At 40.7% G+C, this 26,505-nt stretch overlaps 1 protein-coding gene across 12 annotated transcripts in view; it reads left to right on the top strand.

Annotated features, from left to right (window-relative positions):
• The window catches only part of PDE1C (phosphodiesterase 1C), a 485,518-nt gene that overhangs the window by 448,796 nt on the left and 10,217 nt on the right, over positions 1 to 26,505 (top strand). For 7 of the 12 annotated variants that reach the window (XM_074340964.1, XM_074340965.1, XM_074340969.1 and 4 more), the window contains one exon: positions 16,972 to 17,040. In XM_074340964.1, the coding sequence (XP_074197065.1) occupies positions 16,972 to 17,040 (69 nt within the window). Of the gene's footprint in view, positions 1 to 2,865; positions 9,524 to 16,971; positions 17,041 to 23,525; positions 25,596 to 26,505 lie in introns of those variants that run through there. The other 5 variants (XM_074340967.1, XM_074340968.1, XM_074340972.1 and 2 more) reach the window with 2 other exon arrangements.

The following is a 26,505-nucleotide window of genomic DNA, read 5'->3' as shown; positions in this document are numbered from 1 at the left end:
GGCTGCCCCTTTGGGAGATGTAAGGAGTCTTAGGTTAGGGGGAGGGCGAAGGGGATGGCACTGCTTTAGATAATTTCCTGAATTATTCCAAGTTGAGTGAAGATACTTTCCATTTCGGCCCTTCAATCACCCTTAAAAAGGTGTGTAAGTTTAACTACTTTTTGTGGTTTCCAAAAAGCCCACATAGGTGTGCCATTCACGGAATACAATGATCAGGTTTAACAGGAAAAGTCACGTATCTCAGTTAAATACAGGAGGCTTCTTATACTTTGTCTTGAGGTCCTCATTTTCATATACTTTGTAGTCTTACCCAATTTCAGTTTAAAATGTTTCTGCAATTTTAGTTTAAGTTGAAAACAAGTATACAACCCCAAAACACAAGACAGCAACTACAGGACATTTGAAGTTCAGGGGAGGAAGTTTGCAGTGCGGAGAGGAGCAAGCCTGATTCAGGAACCATGTGAAAGCTGTCTGCGTAGCAGGTACTCTTCCTCTGGGAAATTGGCCCCACAAAAAGCCACATAGTGGGGCTCTTTCTTCCTAGGAAATACACATTTTTGACATATCAAACCTTGCTATTGAATAAAATATAAAGTCAACGTACTTATGATTTTCTTTTTAATATAATGAAAGTCAAGTTTAGAAAAAGGGTGGAGAGCCACTTCCCACTCATCAGTAGGCCTTTATCTGTCCCATTTCCCTCCTGCTTATTCAATTCACTTCCTTTCAATTAAAAAGTAATGACTCGTTGAGCATATGCTATGTGTCAGGCTTTGCACTACATGCAAGGAGAGTTATAAAGATACATAAGACACCCTCCCACCCCTCCAAGTCAAGGAGTCTGGGATGGAGCGTCTTCCTGCAGACGGCTCTTATGCTAATCACCTTAGAGCACGTAAGTGCCCTGGGAGATTCATGAACATGTGACTTTAGAAAGTGCACGTGTTCGGGAAGGCAAGGACAGTCACTCAGGTCACAGACCTAGCTGCAAAATATATGCCTCTTATTCTTTCTTTTGGTCCTGCTTAATGACAGTGAACACAGACACAGCTTTAATATACAGGCTTCCTTTATAGACCCCTTCGTTCTACTTCTTGACCAATTCCCTCCCTCCATCCCTTGAACCGAGGCCGAGGAGGGGAGGGTGGAGCTCATAGCCAGCCACGCCACCATCTCCCTCGTAAGCAATGACTAGAAAGGGAGGAAGATCTCTCAGGAGCCTTTGGGTTCCATTAATACCCTGGATGGCCCTCTTTCCATCTCTGGGACCCAGCAGTCTGGACAGCAGGCCTCTGCTAACTAAGGCTGCATGGAAGAGGGGGTGCATCACTTTCCCTGTTGGCCAGTTGAGGTTCACTGGGTATCACAGTGGTCCTCGTCAGCCATCTCCAGGTATCTGCCTCTAGCTTTCTCCAACCAGTTGGTCATTTATTAAAAAATTAAACCAACCTTATTTCATCATAACAAAAGGAAATTTTATATTCGAGGGCCTGGGGACGTGTCTTAGGGGGTTATTATTATGAGGACCATCTGAAAGGAGTCTTACTACATAGGACCTTGAACTGCTAATGACAGGCCCAAGGCTCTGACGAGGCCTGTCTTGTAACTCCTGTGTGGACCAAACTATGCATGGACAATCAGAAACAATGGAAAATTTCCGGTCCTTGATTTCAGCTGGTAGTCACCTTTCCCTCACTGGCAAGTTCCAGTGAGGCAACTGGCAATTTCCCTCACTGATAATGCTACACTCAGAGAAAGTGACTGGTTGGAATGTTTTCTTTTGTATCTTATCGCTCCCAAATGGGTGAAGGTACTAATGAAGGGTAAACCTACACAAGACTGGAATGAGGAAAAAGGCCTGGATCCATGGCCGCTGGAAACTGAGAATTGACAATAGTTACGATAGATCAGAAACGGCTCTCCTATCTCTCAATTTGTTTGCTGCCTAATTTCAATTAAGTCTGAATTAAGAGAGTATCTTAGTTTTTAAGGTTGAATGGGAAACTTCCTCGTGCTGTAAGGACTCCCAATATCTCTGTAGATGGTGGTGTTATCCTTCTTAAAGTTCCCTATCCCTTTGGATGAAACAGGATGGAACCCCTCTAACTATAAGGCGTGGTGATTTGCAGGGCATGAAACACTTACGGGAAGCAGTAAGATAGTGGTGTTTGTTTGTTTGTTTGTTTGCTTTTAAAAAATTATGTCCAAGCCCACTGAGGTTACATGTTGTAGAGTAGGTCAGTGAAAACAACCCAATATTGTCTATTTCCATTCACTTAGTTTTATTTCATCTGTGTCTTCTTACTCCATCACCTCACTCTGTGTCCAGTAGAGAATTCAAGCGATCTACCCATCTGGACGATGAACTCAGTTGGGCACAGCTTGCTTTCAGTATGTTGGGGAAGCTTGTAAGGATGAGGCAAGAATTTCTATAGAGGAACACTGCTTTTGGTATGAAAATTGTTGGGATTAGATGAATCTGATTGCTCAGCCCTGAGGCACATTGACTAGATCTGGCAGTCAATGTCATCTTGATTGCAAAATAACATCTTAATATCTATATTGCATGGACCGAATGTTTGATTATCTAGTTTCAAGTAACTATTAAGGTTTCAAATGTAACCAGTGTTTAAAATTCTTCATTGAGATTTTCCTTTTATGAATAGAATGATTGTGTTACAAAGGAGACAGCAATGACTAGCGTTGAAATGTTGACTTGATCCCCTCTTTTTTTTTGTTTTTTTGTTTTGTTTTGTTTTTTTTTTTTGGTCCATCAGATTTTCTTCTCCTCAGACCTGGAGGGTGGAGAAGGGGAGGGGGGGAAGGCAGCATTGACACTTTTCTTTTTCTTTTTCTTTTTTTCAGATTCAGAAGAGTAAAAAACACCTCATATACAATAAAAGAGGCTGCCAGTGTCTTGCATCATTTTAGCTGAGCTGCTTCATTCTCCTACTTCTCCTTCTTCCACAAAGACCCATGTCTGGGGAAGGTGTACAACTTTCCAAGTCGAGCCCCCCACATTTGGCCTTCTCCTGTGCCATCTCTTACCAGGAGATGACTCTTGGGGAGATGGTTTGAGGTCTTAAAACTCTGGGGGAATCCCCCGAGGACACAAAACAACTTCAGATTTTTACACAAACAGAAACAAAACGTGAAGGGACATCCTCAACATCCTTTGCTGATGCCTTGGCTTTCAGGGCACCTATCTGGCCTGGTGAGAATGGACTTTCCGGATGTGCTGAGAGAGGCCTGAAAACGCCACACACACACACACACACACACACACACACACACACACACACAGTAATTACCATTTTTTATTGTCACTTTAATGTTGTCATTTTTGCCCTGGCTGCTGACCGGCGGATACAGCCCTGCTGGCTTTCATCACAACTCAGATGACGATTCCAGTCTCTGGTTGTTCCTTTCCTGAGTCAGGAACATTCTTTTCCTCCAGTTTCCTTTCAGACTTAAACATTATTCTCCTGCTTTTTTTTCCATTTATATGATGTGAATTTTTTTTGTTTGTTTCATTAAAAAAGGAGATTGTCCTGTAGCGATCTTCATTTGATGCTTAATTTATCTGTGCATTCATGAATATGACCCTGAATGTTTCTGCTGATGACCATACTGTGCAGGTGGGAAACTCAGTGATGCCATTGGCCAGCGTCCATAATTAAGTGCTTATTGACATTTGTACCACTAGGCGGTCCTCTTCTTTTAGATATCTGTGGTTTGACTTAATCACTCTTCTTTCTATTCAGGGAAGTGCTAAGGGGGATTTGTTTCAGGGAGATGTTTCAGAAAATTCTTTTCATTTTAGCAAGCCATTAGAAATACCAGATAGGAGATGATTAATGGTACAAGTTAAAAATAAGAATAGTAGATGTAGCATGGAAAGAGACTAAGGATACATCCCCTGAAACCAAGTCAAAAATGAGATCCAATGGAGTGCTAGTAAAGTAATTTTATGGGTCTAAATGATGTGATTTGGGTGAAACGGATTCTGAAAATGCGGTTGTGGTTTACAAAGGAATATTTGTGAAAGGGAAAGTCACAAGGATGTGGGATGGAGTGTGATTAGTAACAGGAAGAGAGAGCCCGATGGTAAGCTTAAGTGTACCCCCCATTGTAGATTTAATTTCTACATTAAAAAAGCGCAAAAGCAAACATTTTTAAAAAATCCTCTCATTACTAAGGCAAAACGTTGGTCTTTCTTCAGACGGAAAGAAGGAGACTATGTACGTCATCTACAACGCTTATGCCTCGCTGAAGTATTCCCCAACAGAAAGATCTGGAGAACTCTGTCATTTTGAACTCACGGTCACATGTGGATATGTGGACAGGGTTCTGTGGTCAGCTTTCCATGTTGCCTGGTATTAACACACGTTTTTCTGTGGCTGCCCCTCCTTTCCTGACATTGACCACAGTAAATAAGATGGTCACAGATTCAAATCAGGGGCATAGCAGGTCAAGTACATGAGTAAAGCAAGTGGTGCAATATCAGAATTGTTGTGATAAATGGCCGTTCGTAGTGGCCCTTGGTATCAGCGAGGCAGAAAGGAGCAGTAGGGATGGTGAGGAATGGGCGTGTGCCGTCTGAAGGGGACAGCTGCTGGTGCTGTGGAGGACTCGGGGTCCTAGATAACTAAAATTGTATAGAAACCCTCCCCCAATTTTTAAATATTGGCAACTAATTCAGAAACTTACAAACACCATGCTGGTCAACAAAAACTTGCCTCTGACCAACATTCAATGCATGGGACATCAGTTTGCAAACTGTGCTCTTTGAGGTGGCATGGTTTTGTGTAGGAATGAAATACATCCAGTGCATGACAGTTCTCGACCTTGGAACCTGAACCTTTTACCTCCTTTCTCTTCTGTATTTTTGTATGTAGAGCTTTGTAGCCAGTCAAAATAGAAAGCCTGCTATAGCTTTTCTTTTATACTCTAACAATCAAGACTAAACATTATTTGGAAAAAAGACACCAAAACGAATAGGAATATAGCCATTTTGTCTAGTACCAATAAAGATGAAAATGTTTTTCATTTGCTTTAAGTTATTAATTAGCTGAAAAAGAATGGGAAGAGAATTTCACTCAGTATAGAAAGAACACTACTTGGAACTCTCAGTGTGGAAAAATAAAAGCTCCATGTAACTTCTGTTTTTTAAATTCTTAAAAAAATGTTTTGAAGGCACATTGAGTAAAAATACACAATGATCTATTTAAAAAATATACAAAACAATGTGTGATTATGCTATGAATGGATACTGGAGCTGATAAAAACATTAAAATCATGATTCCAAGTCAGTATTGACGGGAAGGAGAATGCTTCCAAAAGTCTAGCTCATTTTCTGTGGGGGTTTTGTTCCTTGGACACAGCTTCCTCCAAGTTGAACAGCAATATGGGACACACATTCTTCCATTGCATGGATTCTGGCCTCTTACTCCGTGATACATAGTCACATAGAAAGCAAGGGCTTACACACCTGAATTAAGATTCAACTGGTATGTGGACAAAGCAGGAGGGATGTCCCCACTGCTGACAATCCACAAATTCTACATGTCCATGGGTGGAAAGTGACAAATGGAGTTGGCCCTTGAATTGGGGTCCCCATTTCACCAAACAGCTCTGTTTGTTGAGGTGGTATGTTTCAGTGGCATAATCACCCATCCTTAGTGAGGTCTATGTTCCATCTTTTATTCACACCAACCTTTCTTAGGTTGAGTCCTAATAGCTTATGGCAACACACAAGAGACTCATGTCTAACCCATTATATTCAAATGGGTTTTCTTCCACTGTCCATTTCATTCTTGGAGCTTTTAAAAACTATTAGAACCGTCTGACAGGATCCCATTAAGGACCTATCATCTTAAACAATAAGATGATATCTAAACATCTAAGAGCCAAAGAATAATCTAGTGCACCTGTTCATTTCATTTGCAGAATTAAAGCCATTATATTTTCCGCCTGGAACCATCCTTCAGTAAATGTGAAAAGTAAAAAGTAAAGAGCAACATTATCACAGGATGTGAGACAGGGAGCAGACAAAAGGATAATGACTAATTTTGTAATCCATATTTTGGGAGTAAGGATATTAATCTTTTACTATTGCTTCTGTCATGGGTCACTTTTCTTTAGCTAGCTAGTAGATAGATAGATAGATGATTGATAGATGATAGATAGATAGATAGATAGATAGATAGATAGATAGATAGATAGATAGGGGAAGAATATATATTTTCTTCTATACTTAACCTTTGAGCAGAGGTTTACATGATAGAAATTACTTCATAACACTCTCCATGGAGTATGGGGGGAAACAAAAGAAAAAAAAAAAGCACAAAATCTTTTTCTCATAATGAGAGAAAATTCTGAGATAAAAGCCTATATATGTAGTATTATGTCCCAAATAAAGGGGACTTAGGGAATCTAGGCAACTCTATTTTTTCCCGTTGGAAACTTCGTTCTAATTCCAAGATCCCCACCCATTCCAGCAGGAATTGCAGTGGCCCACCCTGGTGCCTGGCACCCACTCAGCATTCAGAAAATGTGCAGAACTGTCCAGCTGAATTCCACCACCCACTGTGAGAGCCAACCAAGTTCAAATTTACCTGAAGACTTCCTCAACACCTTTTATAGGCCAAGCATATCACAAAAGGCTTATGTTCCACATACATGCAGATACACCCTAGGGACACAAGTCGCTTTCCATAAGGGATGAGAAATTGCGGCTAGTTGGGGAAAAATTGTCAGAGCTCAGTTTATGAAACATTAAAAACTTCTCTATGGCTTTTGGATTTAAGCAAAACAAAAACAAACCCCCAAAACACCAAACTGGATTCATCTGAAAATGCTCTTCCAGAAGGGATGATGACACCACTCTATATGAAAACCAGTGGATTTATTTATAACCCGAGTTGAAACATTTGAAATCCAAAATGGACTCCGTGGAGCAAATAGGTGATTCTATCCGTGCAGCGTGGGGAATTATTGCCCAGGTTTGCTCTTCCAATACGATGGCCAATATAGTGCTGAACCACAGTAAACTGGATGTTAAAGAACATTATGTTGCCGTCGTGATGTTTTATTGGACGTTGTGTGTGAATAAATGGAAAGTTATCCTTGTAATTCCATGATTAAAGGCCTCATTATCACTTAGAAAAATGAACTTAATGAAAAAATTGTTATGAACAGCACACTATTGCGAGGAAGTATCCTTGTGAGAACCAAGAGACACGTTACTTGTGAAGATCAGCTTTCAGTTAAGGTTTCCTCTCATCACAGACACTGATGGGCACGGAGGTTACGCTGGAATTCGCATAGTGATGGAGCCATCTAGGACATTAGACAGAGTTCATCCGCTAAGTGAATTTGGGTCCAGGGAGCTTAGCAAAATGGGAAGTAGGCCTCTGAATGTTCCCACTGGACATTTGTAAAAGACTGGATGCTCCTCCAGAAAAGTCTGCAGTAAGCAAGGTTGTTTCATCGAAAGAATATTTTGTTTTTACATTAAGCAACCGTGGGGTGCAGTGGGAAAGTTGGGCTTAAAGATTCGTGAAAGCCAATTTAAAGATGATTAATTCCTAATTATTTTAACTAATGCCCCCTACCTTGCTTGTTTTTCTTCAAAATATTGGCAGACATATGTGAATTTACATATATTCTGGCTTCTGTTTCCAACTGGAAGTGGACTCACACTGGCAATGGCTGGCTTCACTCAGTGAACTTGGACCCAGTCTAGACTGCCGTCCACTGAACCAGGAGAAGCGATGGGTGGTATGTGGGCCCTTTCAGCCACTCCGGGCTCCCTGACTCGTCTCCCTAGGGGAGACCTCACCATCTCTGGGGGTAAATTCTGGCTGCAGCAGGCCAGTCAGTGCCATCGTGGAGGCTCCGAACTTTGGTCGGCTTCAGCCATGATTCCCGAACTTCACCCATGTATCTTGATAGGAACTGGCTTCTGAACCTGCAGAAGCATTTCTCATTTATGTCACAGTGCAGGATAACTCATTCAAACTAAAGCCCGTGAAAACCCAGTAGCTCTGGAATGGCTTCTACATCACCCTGAAGGCACATTGTTGTATATATTATTCGCTTCTCTCTCATGAGCTATCTTAGAGTAGGGATTTGTGTACTAGCGTCCTTGTGTTTGAGTGGGTGGTACATGTGTGATGGTACAGAAATTTCGTCACACATAGATTTATAGTAAAAAGCATAGGTGTTGTCCAGTAACTGATTCTTGAGCTAGAACTGTAGAGTATACATTTTCCTTTTTCCTTGCTTTGATGATATTTTTATACGATTTTATATGCTATAAAAAGTTTTTTAAAAATACTTGCTATTTTCATTTGTAGAGCTCGGTTAGGTTTTTATCAGCTCTGGTGCCCACTGTACAGCCAGATTCTTCCCCCACCTAATTTAAAAGTCCCCTTTTTCATACCCTTTCTGTTACCTTTTTCTTTTTTCTTCTCATTTTTGTACCTTTCGCAGATTCCTATTTTTTGCCTCTGTCCAGGCAAGCCATTCTGCTTGTCGTATCATTTTAGCACATGGAAACACAAAATGATGGAAAAAACCAAAAGCATCTTGTTCCAGTGTAATCCACATGAGGAAGTGTTGGGTGCCAAGGGTGGAGTCGGCGTTGTTGGGGTGGATGGAATAGATTGGGGAAAGAAAGCAGGGAAAGGGAAATCTTCATGGGAAATCAATAACCTCAACCAAGGTGAGTCACTTGGAGGTTGATACAATGCTGTCATTATCTGTCCTCCCTCTGGGTAGAGGAGAGTTTTTGCTGTTACAAGGTTTTTGTCTTTAGGATGCTGTGCTCTCACCATGGCTGTGCAGACTCTTTCCTAATAAGGGCACTGGCCATATGTGAATGGATAACTCAGCTCATCTCCTCAGACTTAGATTTTGCTGCTGTTCAGCTGGATTTGTGGGAGATGTCTGGATTAATATCAAGAATGTTTAACAAGACTCAAAAGGAGGAGGCAAGCAGAACCCAAACCTCAAAGCTCAATCGAAATTACACCAAGTAAATAGTCCTTTGGAGGACTAAGGAAGGGATTTCTGGCTATGTTCTGAGAATTCTGTTCTACCAGGGACGATGGTATAATGGACTTGTCTGTATTTTATGGCAGTGATAGAAGGTACTTCCATGATGTGAAATATGTTTCAAGTAGATAAAATGCAGGTTTCAATTTGCATTTGTGTATCAAAGGGCAAGAGAATGGACATTCATTCTAAAGAAGAATGTTTTGTTCCCTAGATGCTGGTTTGTACTAAAACAAACTATTCAAATACCGTAACATCACATTTCCAAATGCAAGCGCATAAATCATAGGGATTCATGTAAAACAGAATATGCTAAACTGCTCTCAATAAATTATGTGTTCATTGTAAATCTTTATTGCACAGATGAGTCTAACAGTTCCTCAATGTATAATTTTCCCCAGCAACCAGTAATGAATACCTACTTGTATGTTTTGCTGATTACCAAATAAAAACAATGAATTAACCTCTGGATTGGAATTTGAAAAATGAAGAGGCTGTTTATTTCTTGTAATGCTTTTCATTGTTGTCTATGTTCTGTCCCAGATATGAGGCTGTCCAAACTTGCTCAACCCCCTATCTCTTTTGTATTCCTCCAAACACCACGTAATACCCATACCAAATGCTTTTGCCTTCACACTGGGAGATATACACAGTGTATCACTTCTCATATATTCTTTTTTGAGGTGGATGGGTTATCAGAAGCTCCTTGGAGGCATAAGAAATGTAGGCATTCGTGAAATTAGGCTGGCTTCCATATGTTCAATTTTCTTCTGGGTACCATGATATTATGGTTTTATAGTCCTGCGATGCTAGTTTTCGAATTCCAAACATTTTTTCTTTCTCTTTTTCGTGAAAGAGCTACCTGGCAATATTTTCTTTCTCTTTAGCCATGAACACAAGGAGTCTGACGGGAAGAGTGATTACCCCTGTTTGTGGGCACAAAAGTGGTGGGTGACACTCAGCCTGCCTCCTTCAGAACCACCACTAATAGGGACTCCCCTAGTGGTGATGATGCATATTATACAAATATTACCTCCTACCTGGGCCACCTCTGTGTATGGTCCTGTGTGGTAACTCCACTGGATTATTACTCTGTCAAGGGGGCTGTGCTTGCCACCCATTGGAACATGTTGATTGTTTTTTTTGTTTGTTTGTTTGTTTTTGTTTTTTTTTTCAATTTCTTTTTTTTTCTGAAAGCAAAAGCAGAACTTACTCATTTTGGAAACTACAGAGAAGCATGATAACATTAAAATCACTTATAATACCCCACCTAATGATTATTCATTCACTGACAATTCTTTACTGTATTCCCTTATGACCTTTTGCTATGCATTTTTACACAGTAGAGGGCATACAGTATAGGATATTTAATTTTGTATTACGTTGTTTTTTTTTTCACATAACATTAGATTGTAAGCATTGTCCCATTTACAAAACAAACTATTAATGTAATTTTAGTAGCAACCTCATATTTCATTTTGTGGCTTTAGCACAGTTTACTTAACCACCTCTCTGTTGGACAGTTAAGTTACACACTTTCATTTTATTTTTTACAGTTGCAAATAATGTAGCAGTGGAGCTCTTTGTACGTAAGGCTTTGTTGAATTTCTGAATAGCTCCATTGGAAAAATTCTTAGGTGTGCAATTACGGGGTCCGAAGTTGTGAACATTTTTTTCAGGCTCTTCATTCATATGCCTAATTCCAAAGCATATTCAAATATTGAAACAGCCCTAGTTAAGCAGCATGTAGGGTTGCACGTCTGAATAATTTTTGTGTTTCTGGTCATTGTTCTTTGTGACAAACAGAGGTCAAGCCACACGAAAGCAAGCATCGTACCGAGGTAGTTGTATTGTGGAGCAAAAATGTTGCTCAGCGCTCTAAATATGCCGCTCTAATTTATATATTACTGGAAAGCAGCTCCTGGGGAAGGAGACACGTTCTAAACCCTCCACACTTCCAGCGATTCCACAGCACTAAGCAGGACGTGGACTTCTCTTGGTGCTCTTTTGTCAAGGCTGTAAAGGGACAAAAATGATACTTTTTCTGAGGCATCAGGCAACGGCTTGTTGATGTCCGCCACACCCCAAATGGAATGTAGTCGAGGCGCTTAGCAACAGCCATCAGAGGTTGTAGCCGTCAGGCAGGCAGACACTGCAGTGTGCTAAAAGAGAGGGATCGAAAGGGCCCGACCGGTTGACGGACCCTTTTCCTACTTCAGTGTTTCAGCATCCACCTCTGCCCGTGGGATCTGCTTGTGTTATAACAACATGGCTGTTGTTGGACTATTACTAATGATGACACATGGTCTCAGGGGCTCTTAAATCACCCCTTCCCAGCAGGCTTGTGCTTGGCCGCGCTCACCTCATTTGGCAGAAGGGAAATTATTTGTTGGAGGTCAAGCTGCAAATCACTGGGGTTTAGTACTAACCTCACGTCCTGAGTCTTGGGCGTGTGTGTGTATGTGCCCCAAAGCGGTCAGCCTTGGTTGTCACTTCCATCACCGTCCCCTTCTCCAGACTCCCAATGAACTGGATTTATTGCCCTTTAGCTGGACCAGCCAAGGACATTCATTTGAAATATCTGAAAGCTATTCGTTTGTCAACAGATACTTTCCATTCTCGCCAGCTGTGGTGATGACATTTCTGCCCCAAGCTGACTGATTAGGTTGTTTACTCTTTGGACATTCAGATGCTCTGGGTCAAGCCCGATGTAATTTGTGACCTTAAAATGCTTTTCTCCCAATGATGACGTACTAGTCACCCTACACACACACACACACACACACACACACACACACATTTCTTTTGAATATCTACTAATAACAAGCACTACATTGCACTGCACGGTTTACTGAGCAGTTTTACACGTGTACTCTTACTCGGCCCTCACAGTTCCATCCTGAAAGTCACGTTTTTAATTTTTATGGATGAGGATAATGAAGGTTAGCTGACGCAATGATGGAGTCGTTTATTCGTGTTTTCATTTTACTGACCTCATTTATAAAACATTTCAGAATTCTAAAGTCAGAGGAATTTAATCCATGTGTTTTTGCTTTGTTTTTTTTAAAGAGTTAAGAAAGCAGAATAAAACCAGAGGTGGAAAGTAGAGCTAGTGTGGCTAAAGCAAACCCGGGCACATGTTAGTATGCAGGCACGCAGGCTGATAGCCCTCCCCATTCCCAGCATTAAGGCGTAAATTGGATCTGAGTTTCTTGGAAACCTGAATAAAAACGAAAAGAAGCCATTCGTTCAGAAGAAAAAATGTTTCCCCTGATGGCTGACAGAATGGTTATTTACTGAATGCTTCTCACTCATGGCTGCAGACCAGGCTTATCCTGGAATTCTTAAAATGCTCATGCCTGGGCCCTACCCAGACCAATTAAAAACAGCAATTCTGGAGGAAGGGCCTGGGTATCGACATAATTTCTTTAAAACTCCCCAGATGCTCCTAATGTGTAGCCAGGATCAAAAAGCACTGACGGAGTGAATTCTGAGTCACTCATGGGGCGACATTTCTACGCTAAGTCCCAGAGCGGCGAGTTCTCTGTGTCCCAAGGCCGTCTGTCGGCGTGGAGCAGGGGAGTAGTTGGGAATCTAATCTGGAGGTGGGTCTCCTAGCTCCGTTTCTGATGTTTTCCCTGGGAGTGGAGCAAGGGAGAACTGAAGGGTTTTAGAAACTGGAACTGAGATAAGTTGAGCATTATTCCCACGAACGGACTTTGAGTAACGTAATAGGTAATTTGGTGACTGCAGAGTGGAAAATGGTTTTCAGGAGCACAACCTCAGTTAATGGGGAGCCAGTGGGAGGCTGACTCAAAATGTAATCACCCCCAGTAGTCCATGGTGCCGTCTGGAGGTCTGGAGAAATTACAAACAGGTTTATTTTATGCGTCTCCACCGGCTACCAGTTTATGACTCACGATTAGGAGAAGTGCGGGTGGTTTCTCCCCTTTCCTGATATATGGGCTTGTCATCAAGCATACAGAGAAAATCATGACATTTCTAGATGGCTTATAGGTCTGCTGTTTCACTGACCCGACGCCCTCAGAAGGTCCTATTTCACTCAGAGTCTGCAAAGAAGATACCAAGGGAATGAAAAGCTGTCCTAAGTAAAAGCCACCAAACTGCAGGGTTTTGGAAGATCATAGTAGGTGATTAAAAACAAGAAATGCACCAAGCATTTCCATAGAATAACCTTGCAATAGTGAATGTTTCTAGGTAATAACATTGAAAGCTTGTAGTTGTTTAGTGCTTTGACAGTTTTCAAGTGTTCACATAGGCAATATTATGTTTGCTCTCTCAACTTCACGAGAGTATCCTGGGAAAGCAGATGCCATATATTTTTAGGACCCCCTTTATTTGACTCTTTTTAGCCTTTTCTACCTCCTCAAGCCCCCTCCTTAATCTCTGGTAACCACTAAACTGTTGTCTGTATCTATGAGTTTTTGTTTGTCTTGTTTGTTGCATCCCACATATGAGAGAAATCATATGGTTCTCGACTTTTTCTGGCTGACTTATTTTGCTTAGCATGATAATCTCAAGATTCCCCTATATTGTCAATGACACTGAGAACTACAAGACATTATTAAATGACATTGAAGAAGACAAAGAAGTAGAAAGGTATTCTGTGTTCATGGACTGGAAGACTCAACATAGGTAAAATGGTCCGATTACCCAAAGCAATATACAGAATGAATGGAATCCCCATCAAAATCCCAATGGAATTTTTTTAAAGAAATAGAACCAAAAAAAATCTTCATATTTGTATGAGATCACAAAAGACCCCGCATAGCCAAAGCAATCCTGAGGAAAAAGAACAAGGCAAGAGATATCACACTCCCTGACTTCAAATTGTACCACAAAGCAACTGTAATCAAAACAGCATGGTATTGGCAGAAAAACAGACGCACAGACCAGAGAAACGGAATTGAGAACCCAGAAATAAACCCACATATGTATGGGCAAGTGATTTTCGACAAAGGAGCCAGATGTCATACTTCCCAAGAGTTAGACAAGAGGAAGGAAATTTGTATCACACAGGTTTCCCAAGCCTGAAGATCAGAATCACCTGGGACCCTTGGGAGACACCCAGCCCCTCTTCCCCCTCCACCCCTCCATGCTGACTCCCTGGCACTTGGTCAGGTCTGGGAATCTGGTTTTGTTTTTCCTTTTTGTTGAAGTTATTGTTCAACATTTTTCTTAGCCTTAAGCAAATTTTGGAAGACAACACTTAAAGAAAACCTAGATAATGGATTGATCAAGAAACAGCAAGAGTCATTGGGAAAAATTTCTCTAGGTTTGAACTCGGAAGGATCTTGGCTTAAATTTTTCCCCCAACACTCAATAACTTTGTGCTAATTACTTAAACCCCCTTTGTTTTCAAATTCTGTAAAATGAGAGTCATTTTATCATCTGAGAGTATCAGAAAAGATAACTAAGGTATGTTTAATTAACCTCAGCTAATACGGTGCCTAGAACATAGTAACTACTTGATGTGTGACAGTGACTATTATTAATGACCTGCAGTCAAATTAGGACTCACTGCTCTGAACAACAAACCTAAACTCTGCCTTCGTCCTAAAGCAATGGTTCTTAACTGAAGACAGTTTTGTTCCTAGGGGACATTTGCTTTTGTCTGGAGGACATTTTTGATGATCACAACAGGGGAAGATCTTTTGACACCTAATGAGTAGCTGCTGCTAAACACCGTACTATGCACAGGACAGCCTTTACAACAAAGAATTATGTGGCCCACATAGCACCATGACCTTGAGAAACTATCCCAAAGGGATACTGGGACAAGTAAAAAGTCTTGGTGTCCCCATTGTGGAGGCAGATCCCGTGAGACACAGAGGCATTTCTGGTGGCTCAGAAGTGGCTCTGGACAAGGTCAGAGGCATGGATTTGCATGCTGGTAGTGCCTTTGATCAGGACCAACTTGCGGCACCATTCTTTGTGTAGGATACAGTGTGAATGACACCCCCTTGAGTTGTGTGATGAGACAATCCCGGCCCCCAACCAAAGTATTATGTTGGTGCAAAAGTAATTGCGTTTTTGCCATTTTTTTTTAACCTTTTAAACTGCAATTACTTTTTCATCTGCCTAATATCACTTTGGGTAAATCTTTTACCTCGGGTGTCCAAGGCACCTCATTTGACCAATGACCATTAGACTCACCTGGAGAACTTGTTGACATGTAAGCTTCTGGCTCTATTCCTTAGAGATTCCACTTCAGGAAAGGGCAGTGGAAGCCATATTTATAAAAATCACCTCAGGGGATTCTGAATGACAGTCACAGCCATGTGTGGGCCCTCTGAGCTCCTTGCCAACTCTGACATTCAAAGCATCCATGAGACCTGGAAAAGGGAGACATAAAGTTGTGTCCAGCTTCCCCCACCCCACGCACATTAACAATTTGGTGGGTCTGAGGTATTTCGAGTAATTTTATGCTTTTTATTTTTACTATTACTACTGCTATTAATGCTATGACTGGTACTACTACTAGTGCCAATGATGGTAATAATAATTAACAATGACACAGAGTGTTAACAGTAGTACCCTGCTCTTTAAGACTAAGATGAAACAGTCTCCGACACCATCCCAGTGCATTTCTCCACATCTCACCAGGGATTCTGGGGAGGGAAACCTTACCCACTCGTCTCCAACCCCAAGTTCCTGCTTCCCCTGATGTTGGTCAGTTGCTGCGTCATCTTGTGGTCTTTCCCCACGGCTGTGTTGACGCAGGCAGAGTTTTCCCAGTTAACACAACCTCCACTCACACGAGGATTCTGCATGGAAAGTAGACTTCATGAAAAGTTTGGGTAGGTTCTGGGGACTTGTTACAGAAATCGCTTCACATTGAATCACGTAAATCTTCTGCATAAGAATTGTCTCTGCGTTTCTGCCAGCTCAGACTCCAGGCATCTGTCAGGTTGCTGGATTCTGGCTTCTGGGCCTCTTTAGCTCCACTCTGGATGGCAGAATGAAGAAATGAATGAACAGATAAACCTTTGTATTTATATGTAAAATATACATGTATATATATGCATGTCTATGTGTGTATATATAAAGTAAAATATGTATATATGTGTGTGTATATTACACGCACACCCACAAATGTTCTTTTGCAGAACCATTCCGCCATCCCTCCATTTTGCCCTCTCCTTCCTGAAAAGGGGGCTGCCTTTTCATTCCTTCTGGGCCCACTAAACTGTTTATATGGAAAAAGATAATTTCTTTCTTAACGGGAATTTTGTTGCCGGATGTGGGGTACGCAGAGCCCCCCAGTCCCTAGCAGCCGTGTAGTCGCCTACAATTCCTGAGCATTCTCACCCACCTTGGTTCCTTTAATTCTCACCAGAACACTTTGATATAGTTGTTACTTCCTTATTCTGCAGATGAAGACCTGAGCTTCAAAGAAAGCAAGTGAATATATTAGAGGTCCAATAATGAGTAAAAGCTATAGGGACAAACCCCTATTCCTTGGTTCTAAATCCAGAACTTTCCCTTCCACAGCAGTAGTTCTTTACCCTGGATGCCCATTAGAAGTACTGATGCTGGAGCTCTCCCCCTAGTACAAATGAAAGCAGAATCTCTGGGGGTGGCACTCAGGCAACTGCATATTTAGAAAGCTTCCTGATGATTGTAAGGTGCAGCCCGGCTCAGTGGTGTGTGGGTTCCCGACCTACCAACCGGAAGACAGAATGGCCCAGCGCACAGAGGGAAAGGCTGTGCTCCTGGCTTTTTGGACCATGCAGTACGCACTGCTATCACAACCTCACCCAACCTTCTTCTAAATGTTTCCAGACCAAAACATTTGGCTCACTTGTTAATGTTTCCGATGAGCATTTGCCTGTCTGAGAAGTCTGTCCACAATCCTACTTTTTCTTATGCTCTTTTTCCTCTTTACAGGTACCAAGAAGCATTCTCACAGCTCACCAGCCCCAAGCGCTGGCTCCACAGCTCGCCTTACATTGCCAGGTGGGTAAGCAACATTGCTCCATGACCTTAGCGACCACAGACATCAGAAAGAACAGTTGGTAAACTGAGAATCTGGCTCCTTATTTACCTAGTCTACTCCACATTATCAGAGAGCCTCTATCGTCCACATTTGTAAAGTTCCTTCAAGAATGGGCATAATATATCCATATTTGGTTCACTGCTTGCTGATGGAAAGAATAGAATCTTGACCTTGCTTAATGTTCATCTGGTCTGCACATAATTGACGTATTTCTCTGAGAGACAGATGGTGTCAGAGAAAGAATTGTGAGCCTTTAGTGAGAGAAGGACGTGGGTTCAAATCCCATCTCTGTTGTGTGCATATTGTGCAAGCTCATTACACTTATTCAGTTTCTTGGAGCTGTTTTCTCATCTGTCTGTGTGATGATAGGGATTAGAAATAATGCTGATAAATTTAGCATCGTTCTGACCCATGGAGGGTGCTCATAGCTAGTCTCTACCATTGAGAAATATGGAAGTCATACATGTTCTGTACTGGGTCCCATCTAACATTTAGCAGAAAATTGAAGCGTTCATGATGGTTCTGTATAATCATTATTTAATATGAGAGGCACTTGTTGCTCATCCTGTCTCTATGTATAGGCTTACATTCTCTACCACAATTTAATTTTTCCAAGTAGAACTTGGAAAAAAACACACTTGTTTGGGGGAAAGGAGCGATTATAAGAGGTCAATGTAAACATAGTAGAAAGAAACGAAAAATAAAAATTATAAGAAGGAAAAATTTTGCCAATAGTGCTACCACTCCAAGCTAAGCAAGATTACCTTTCCTTCCAGTCATTATTGGGTACTTTTTTCCCTAGATTGGAATTATATTCTACATGGAGTCTTGTTTCCTCCCTTTTAAAGTTTACCATTACATTATGAGATTTCCCCCATGCTATTAAATACATATTTTTAAATTTTAGTGATTGACTAACATTTCATGATTATACCACGATTCATTTATACTATAGCTACATGTGGGTTTTCGACTGCACAGGACATCAGCTCCCCTAACCCCTGCGTTGTTCGAGGGCCAACTGTATATTCAATGATAATTTGCCATTAATATAGCGTGTATTTTTATTATTACAATAACCTTACATTCTAGTATGTAAATCTTTCTATGGATTTAGAACAGATTCCTGTAGTTAGGATTACTGGCTCAAAGAATGTCTATATGTGTGTTTACGTTCTTGATACATTATTGTCAAAGTGATTTCCGGAAAGGTACTATTATTTTATACTTCCAGTAATGACTTTGCCATTTCGCTATGCTCTTGCTAATGCTAACATTAATGCTTTACTATTTTGATGAGAAAAAATTATATCCGTATTTGCTTGATATTGATCTTTTAAAAATATATTCGTTTTCTAATGTTTTACTTTTCTTCATTGGAGAATTACCGTATTTTATCCATTCTGAGAGAGACAGTGCCTTGCATTTTGGCTCCTATGAAATAGGAATGTTTCGCAATCAGTGGTGTATTATAATTGAATTAGCAGTGTTTTTTTCTTGGTTGTTCATGAAATAATAGTTCACTTTATAATCAGTGGCATCTTAGATGAAATATAATCTACATCTACCTGCTTTTACAACCTCAATTTCGGTAGCTGCACTACCGCAGCCCAAGAACGGGCTCAGTGTCCACTGAGTAGCCCTTGAACTTTCTTGCTTCTATCACTCTGGCTGAATCACTCCTTACCCTTTTCTCCCCCTGGCTAATTTCTTTTTGAAGTTTCTCCAAATCATCCAGGTAGAATTAATATTGACTTATAACAATTTGCTTATAAACCCTTTTACCTATTGATAGGTGGCTTTTTCACGGGTGGCGACTGCCTTATTTATTTGTGTATTTTTTTGCCCCAGTGCCTATCAAGGATCAAGCACGTGTTAGGTGCTTATTAATGTTTATAAGGCTGGGTGTATGGGTGTGTGAGTGAACGCTGTCCCTGTTAATTTATGACTATTGAAAAAGCAACTGTCAGGAAAAAGCTCCCTTTCAAGTTTGCATTTGCATCAACTATACGAACTTGCTTTTTCGTATTGAGCCGACCTCGCTCTGCAGTCCCCGGAGGCCGCTTTAGTCTTGTCCCTGCTTGTGGTTATTGTGCCCTTCAGACTGTAGACATTAGGAGACAGACAGCTGTAAACCAAGCCACTCCGGCGTGTAGTGATGGTGTTTGCTCTTCTCTGGAAGGTCATAACAGCCCAGGGTCAGGGTGGGGTCTCTGACATCGTCCTGGACATCTGCAAGCGTATGCAGAGCTGACCTGCTCCCCACCGGCTGTGCTCGAGGCCTACTGCCAGCCTGCTGGCTTTCCGAGGCCTCTGAGTTAGAGGCTCAGCCCCCCTGGTCTTTGGCCTTAGTTTGGCACCAAACTGGCCCCAGATTGGGTGTCGGAAGTTCCGAGTTCTGTTCTAACCACCCCAAAGTCTGTAGAGGTGGAGTGGGGAGTTCTCAAAACACTTGACATAGTTAACGATGCTTTGTCTAGCAGACACTCTCCATCTCACTCGAGACAACGGCCACCTCACTGCTTCTCCTTCCTGTCTCAGGGACACCACACCTTCCCTCCTTCTGACTCAAATGCCTCTACCTCGGCAGGCTGTCAAACAATTTCAAATATTATATTTAAGGATACTCAAAAAGCTAAATGGAGGGATTATCCTCAAAAAATAGGAAAGTAAAATTGTGTGGAAACAAGAACAGAGATAGAAGCAACTTAAAATCTGAAATTAAAACAAATAAACATAGAGTCATTGGAATTTTAAAGGAGAAAGAAAAACTCAAGGTGGAACACAGCTGAAAAGAGAATTAATGTTGGAAGATAGCCCTTAGGACAGTTACCAAACACAACATAGAGAGGGAACCATATCACCAATGAAAGAGCATGAACCGTACAATTTTTACAAGAAGACACAGGGATAAATTTTCATGATCTTGGATCAGGCAGTGGTTTCTTAGATATGATACTTAAAGCCCAAGCAACCAAAAAAAAAAAAAAAAGATAATACAACTTTGTTAAAATTAAAATCTTTTGTGCTTCAAAAGACACTATCAAGAAAGTGGAAAGAAAATTCACAGAATGGAAGAAAATATTTACAAATCATATATTTGATAAGGATCTATTATCCAGAATATGTAAAGAATTCTTACAACTCAGCAATAAAAAGACAACTAACCCAATTAAAAAGTGGACAGAGGATTTGAATAAACATTTCTCCGAAAACGATATACAAACGGAATGTGAAAAGGTGCTCAATGTCATTAATCATTAGAAAAATGCACATCAAAACCACAATAAGATACCATTGCACATGCACCAGAATGGCAAGAATAATGCAAGTGTTGACAGTGATATGGAGAAATTAGTACCCTCATACAGTGTTGGTGATGTAAAATGGTGCAGCCACTTTGAAAAACAGTTTAGTAATTCCTTAAAAAAATTAAACATTTGTATTTACCACATATGGTTCTCGACTTTTTCGGTCTGACTTATGTCACTTATCACCCCAATAAACTTTAATTAGAAAAAAACTATAGAGCGACCAGATGGCCCAGCAGTTCTGCTCCTAGGTATATTCTCAAGAGAGTTGAAAACGTATGTTCTCACAAAAATTTGTCCACAAATATTCATAGTGGCATTACTCATGCTGGTGACAAAGTGGGGACAAACTAAATGTCCATCAGCTGATGAATATATGAACAAAGCGTGGTATGTCAATACAATAGCTTATTTGGTCCTACTGAAGGACTGAAGGACTGAAGGACTGATACATTCTATCACATGGATGAACCTTCAAAGCATGACGCTAAGTGAAAGAGCCAGACACAGAAGGCCATCTTGTTGTATGATTCCACTGCTGTGAAATATCTAGAACAGGCCAATCCACAGAGACAGAAGGTAGATTAAGGGTTGCTAGAGCCTGGGGAGAAAGGGGAACAGGGAGTGAATTCTCACAGGTGTGGCATTGCTTTTAGTGATGATGACAATGTTTTAGAATTAGATACTAGTGATAGTAGCACCACCTCGTGAATATACAAAACCCACTGAATTGTACACTTTAAATGGTGAGTTTTATGGTATGTGAATTTTATCTCAGTAAAAGAGCATGGAAGATAACGGCTCTACAGGCTCAGACACTTAGATGGAAAATGCACCTCAATTGACCTACCTAAATGAAATCGCCATACCTAAATAAAACCAAATGCATACCTTAAAGACATTGTATGAGGTTGCCCAAAATTACATCAAGAATGAGAAAGTCTTTTTTTTTTTTTAATTAAAATTTATTGGGGTGACAATTGTTAGTAAAGTTACATAGAAAGTCTTAAATGCTGTACGGAGCTGGTTATGTTCAGGAAAGCTGCAAGCATAATAAAATGACAACCAACTGACAGCAAACTTTGCATTGGTAACTGTAAATGCCAGAAGACACTGAAGATATATATTTCATGTGCTGAGGGAAAATAAGGCAATATTTAATAGCTATTGTAGGTCAATCATTGGTTATGAATGCAGGCAAAGTGAAAACATTTTCAGGTATACCATGACATAACTTACCGTTCCTGGACTTCACTAAAAGGACTATTAAAGAATATACTTCAACAAGGAGAAAAGTGAGCCCCAAAGCAAGGTATGAGATATAAGAATTAATATGCACACACAAGTAAATAAAACATCTTGGTAAATTTGAGTAACTAGTCGCCATAAAAATAATGTCCAATGTTTCTGTTAAAATAGGAAACAAGCTATAGATGGAAGGAGCATAATTCAAATGGACTTACGGAGTGCTAAGATCTCTTTTGTCTTAGGCGGAACTTTGTGATTTTGTAATTTTTTAACAGAAAGGATCATCAGTAAAATAATTTAAATATAACCTATAACATTAAAATCAACAAGTGAACAACGAAGAAAGGGAATATAGAAAATGTATCGACTTTATAGAAGGCAAAAAGGAAGAAAAAGAAGCAAGGAAGAAAGAATGATTGCAAAATTAGACGATAGAATCAAGTCCAAAACAAAAGCAAAATTATGTAATGGAATCAAGTACAAAAATATCAGTAATAACAAGAACTGCAAATGGTTTAAACTCTAGTACTAAAACTCCAAATCCAGCTCTATCCTGCTTTTAAGAGACACAGTTAAAAAAAACCACACACACAAAAAACAACAACAAAAAAACCCCAGAAAGTTTGCTAGTGTATGACAAAAGAAATTCTATGCAAATGTAAAGCTACTTCTTGGGAAAATGTTGATTTTAACATCTGTATAGGAGTCTATTACACAGATGTGCCACAGGATTTTTAATCATTGGTGGTGGTTTTCCATTTTTTTTGTTATTGCAAACAATGCTTAACCTAATGTTGAACAAGAAAAGTGAGTTGTAGCAAGATATACACCATCTAACACAATTTATCTTTTAAAAACAACACAAATATTAGATATATAGATGCATGCATATGCAATAATTGAATGTATGTATGCGCAGGAATAATAAAGCCCAAATGGTGGATGATGTTTTCCTTGGGTGGGGAGAGAGAAGTATCATGGAAGCTTATACTAGGTACTTCAGCTCTACTTGTGATATTTAATCTCTTTCAATAATTTTTGAACAAATATGCAAAATGTTAAAATTTCATTAAACTGGGTATTTACATGGGTGTTTATGTGATGCTCAAAACAATACATATCAAAGATTTTTTACGTGAAAAGTCTGTGGCCATCTTCCAAGACAGCTCTGTTTGGTTTCATCCATGTGGACAGGATTTTACAGATATTTTACAGAAGTTTACTGTTTTCCCTTCCTAACCTATTGGGAGAGATGGGTGTTGGGATGTGAGAATTCAGATATGAAAAAAGTTCTACGAGTGACACTCTTCAATCCAGAAGCCCCAGAGAGCACTTCACTAAAGAACACCGTGTGTGGTTTCTGAAATGATCAGGGGTGCTGCGGAATCTCCAGCACCAGACACCTGTCCTGGAGACATCACCCTGAATCCTTGCACCTCTGTGGCAAAGTGCTAGCACCTGAGCCAACTTCAACTATTCTTTATGAGGTGTGTGCACCCAGTCAAGCTCCATGGGTGGGCCGTAAATGATGGTGAGTTGAGGCTGCGTTGGCTCTCGCTGGAGGAGTAGCCCGGAGCTTCACCACCACTTACAGTCATGACCGCCATTGATGGAGACTAGTCAGTGACTTCCTTCTGAGCCCGTTCCCCAGGGAGCCTTGGTCACCTCGCTTTCCTGCAGGGATCCTTAGATGCAAAGGTACAGTGCTGTAGCCGTTAGCTGATGCAGATAGCTGATTGCTCCTCTGTCTGTGTGCTGCTGGCTTGCACGGTAGTGTTGGCAGTAGGTGTGGCTCTGCTTCTAACCTCCACCGCCTGATGTAGAAAGAGTTTGTGTGTTGAGATGCCAGCTGGCTTGCAATGACATTGTTGTGTGTCCTGTTGTAGGGGACTACGGATAAAACGGCCATCCAGAGGATTTCTCAGAAGACAACTGTCCAGCTCTGAGGTCTGAAGACATTTCAGGAACCTTACGTTTCTTTTACCAAAACAAAATATTATGTGCATTGTAACTTATTGAGTGATTAACTTCAAATATGATAGCTTCTGATCTCCCTAATACAGGTTTTTAACAAGAAATACTTTGATATGTATTGCACATCTATCAAATATCAGGGACCATGCTAGGTTCTTAATATGTGTTATCTCATTTAATCATCACATCTCTAAGGAAAGTACTGTGACCTCCGTTTCACAAATTAGGAAACTGAGACAATCAAATAAATAGCTTGCCTGCAGTTAGCAGGCAGCAAGCCTGCTCTTTCTCTGAGTTTCATTGTCGGTAGGTAAAGATGGTGTCAAATTGTCCACACTGTAACCACCTTTGTTTCACCCTGTACTCTGCCTGGGGGTTATATCAATTACCCATGTGCCACTTTCAAGCACAATGACTGGGTCTGCCGAATCATGCACTGTCTTTTGGGTAGAGATTCCAGTGAGTACTGTCTTTGCAATTCTCTTTTATCTTGGGTTTATTTTGAGAGATGACAGTTGTCATTCTTTCTGTGGACTAGGTCAAAGCTCCTTGGTAATTTAGCCTTTCAGGGCTCTAGAACCCTGAAAAATTTTATCTTCACAGGCTTCTTCTGGTGTCGGTCGTCGTTGGTATCAATGAAGGGCATAGAGCTATCTACTTAGCCTTACACTTCCCAGCTTCATGTGCATGCGTGGAAATAATGCACACATTGATGAGAAAAATCAAGCAGAAGACTAAGCGTGCATGATCTCCAAAATATTTTTCTCCTTTGAAATAGCACACATCACATCCTTTGTGCTTGCCCGATCAAACAGAAAGAAAACAAAGAACTAAATTGGGGATGATCATTTCCTGGAGGGGACTTTCTTATTCGTTTATTACTCGTTAAAATAATAATCTTATTAAATCCTTAGTCATGAAATCAAAAGGTGGCAGAACATTTGATAGGTAGCCATTGTTTGAAACAGAAAAGAACCAGTCTGCTCTTCCAGCTTTGTTTAATTGCTTCTCCTCTTTCACCTATTTGTCAGGGGGGAGAGAGGCTTGAAAACTGCCTCAGTGCCTCCCCCACGCTATAGGAAGACCTGTAGAAATGAGCTGAAATTGTAGCATTTGCGTAAAACAAAGGTGCTCAGACATCACACTTATAACCTCAAAGAGAGGGAACTTGTGGACATTCTTCTTGAGAAAATGTGGGCAGCAAATCTAGGCGTTAAGACATTGGTGAAGCAAGGGAGAAATCTTTGGTTCTGAAGATTCAATTGACTTCCAGTTGGTGTGTATTCTAAGTGATACCTTTATTCTTTAGAAAGTGGGAGATCTATGGAGGTTACTGAGTGTGATGTAGAGAGTAGTGTTTTCACTCATTAAAATTTTCTCAGCATCAACTCTTACCAGTACCGTGGCTAAGTTCTGGGGATGCAAGGGTACACAACACTCTTTCCCTGTCCCATGAACTTTGTAGCCAATATTAGTTACCTATGGGGTAAAGCACAAAGAAGAAATATTTAAAAGTCCAGAGAATCAATGCTTTAAAAATGTTTTCCAAGGACAGTGGCTCAAAGAATTATGGCTCAGCATAAAAATGCAAAGAGTCTGAAGAATCAAAAGTGCCCTTGTCTTTTTCCTAATGATGTCGTGATTAGAATTTAGGGACTGAAGCTCCTTCCACCTTAGTTGGTTGTCGAAGCCATAGTGCCCATCTGGGATTTCCAGCACTGTGTTTCTCTTGTGGTTAGACATTCCCCCAAAGTAATTGAATGAACCCCCATATTTGTATATTGTATAAATAGCTCAGAATGTGGGCTAGACGGTTTTGCTTTGTTTAGAATGGCCCTTGGTTTCAGCAAAGTGGTCCTCTCAGGTAGCTGGATGGAAAAAACATATTTTTTTCACAGATGCACATTTTGGATAATTAGTCTTTTGTGAATCAGACTGGCGTGTTCTCTGCCAAATAGTCACAAATAAATTCATTAAGTTAATTTCTTCTTTGTGTGCCGAGGTCTTTTATGTAGTAAATGCAGTTGTATGGGAAATTACACGACTTTTCTATATTTAGAAATTCCCCAAGTAGGCCACTATTCAAAGGCTAGCCGGTGATGACCTTTCAGCTCCTGTGCTATGGAATAAAGGTGACCACATACCAAGTACCTGTGACATCCTGGCACTGTGCAAGGTTGCAAGGTACCATACGAACATTATATAATTCATGTCACCATTAAAATCCTCACAATAACCATGCAAGGCAGTTACTGTTTCTCCAATTTTCAGAAAAAAAAACAACAAAACAAGAAACCTAATTCCCAGAACAGATTAGAATCACACAGCTAGTAATAGCTTAGCCCAGTTATAAGTTGCCCCAAGCCCACGCTTGTCATACTAGACCACCTCTCTCAAAAGTAGATTTCATGGGTTCATTTCCTGCCATGTGCAGAGTTGATAATTCCTGTATGTGAAGACCAGACCCTGTCAGCTGCCCCAAGCACCCCTCGAAACTGAAGTATAAGCTGACTTGTTTTCAGAACAAACTCAACACCTAAGCCTGTGATTCTCAACCTGGCTACACATTAGAGCCACTGGGCCTTACAAACATACAATGCTTGGGCTCCACCTTAAAATAATTGGTTATTTCAGAGGCTCTTGGTGGGGAGAATTTGGACATCAGTAAATTTTGGGTCTCCCCAGGTGACCTGATACGCAACCCGGGTTGAGAACTGCAGGTGAAGGCAAACAGCGTCAGGTGGGTGAAGGGTAACAAATCTATGGGGTTTTTCTTTTCCCTGTGGACGTATATTTCTCTGTGGACCTGGAAAGGCCGGTCAGTTCATCTTCCTGTACTGGGTAGTAGCTGGGTTCGGGCTGTGTCAACTCTGCTCCTTCTGGATACCTTCT

This window comes from Rhinolophus sinicus, linkage group LG09, assembly GCF_036562045.2.
Source record: "Rhinolophus sinicus isolate RSC01 linkage group LG09, ASM3656204v1, whole genome shotgun sequence".
Taxonomy (NCBI): Eukaryota; Metazoa; Chordata; class Mammalia; order Chiroptera; family Rhinolophidae; genus Rhinolophus; species Rhinolophus sinicus.
The sequence above is the reverse complement of the archived record's forward strand: the minus strand, read 5'-3'. Positions and strand labels throughout refer to the sequence as shown.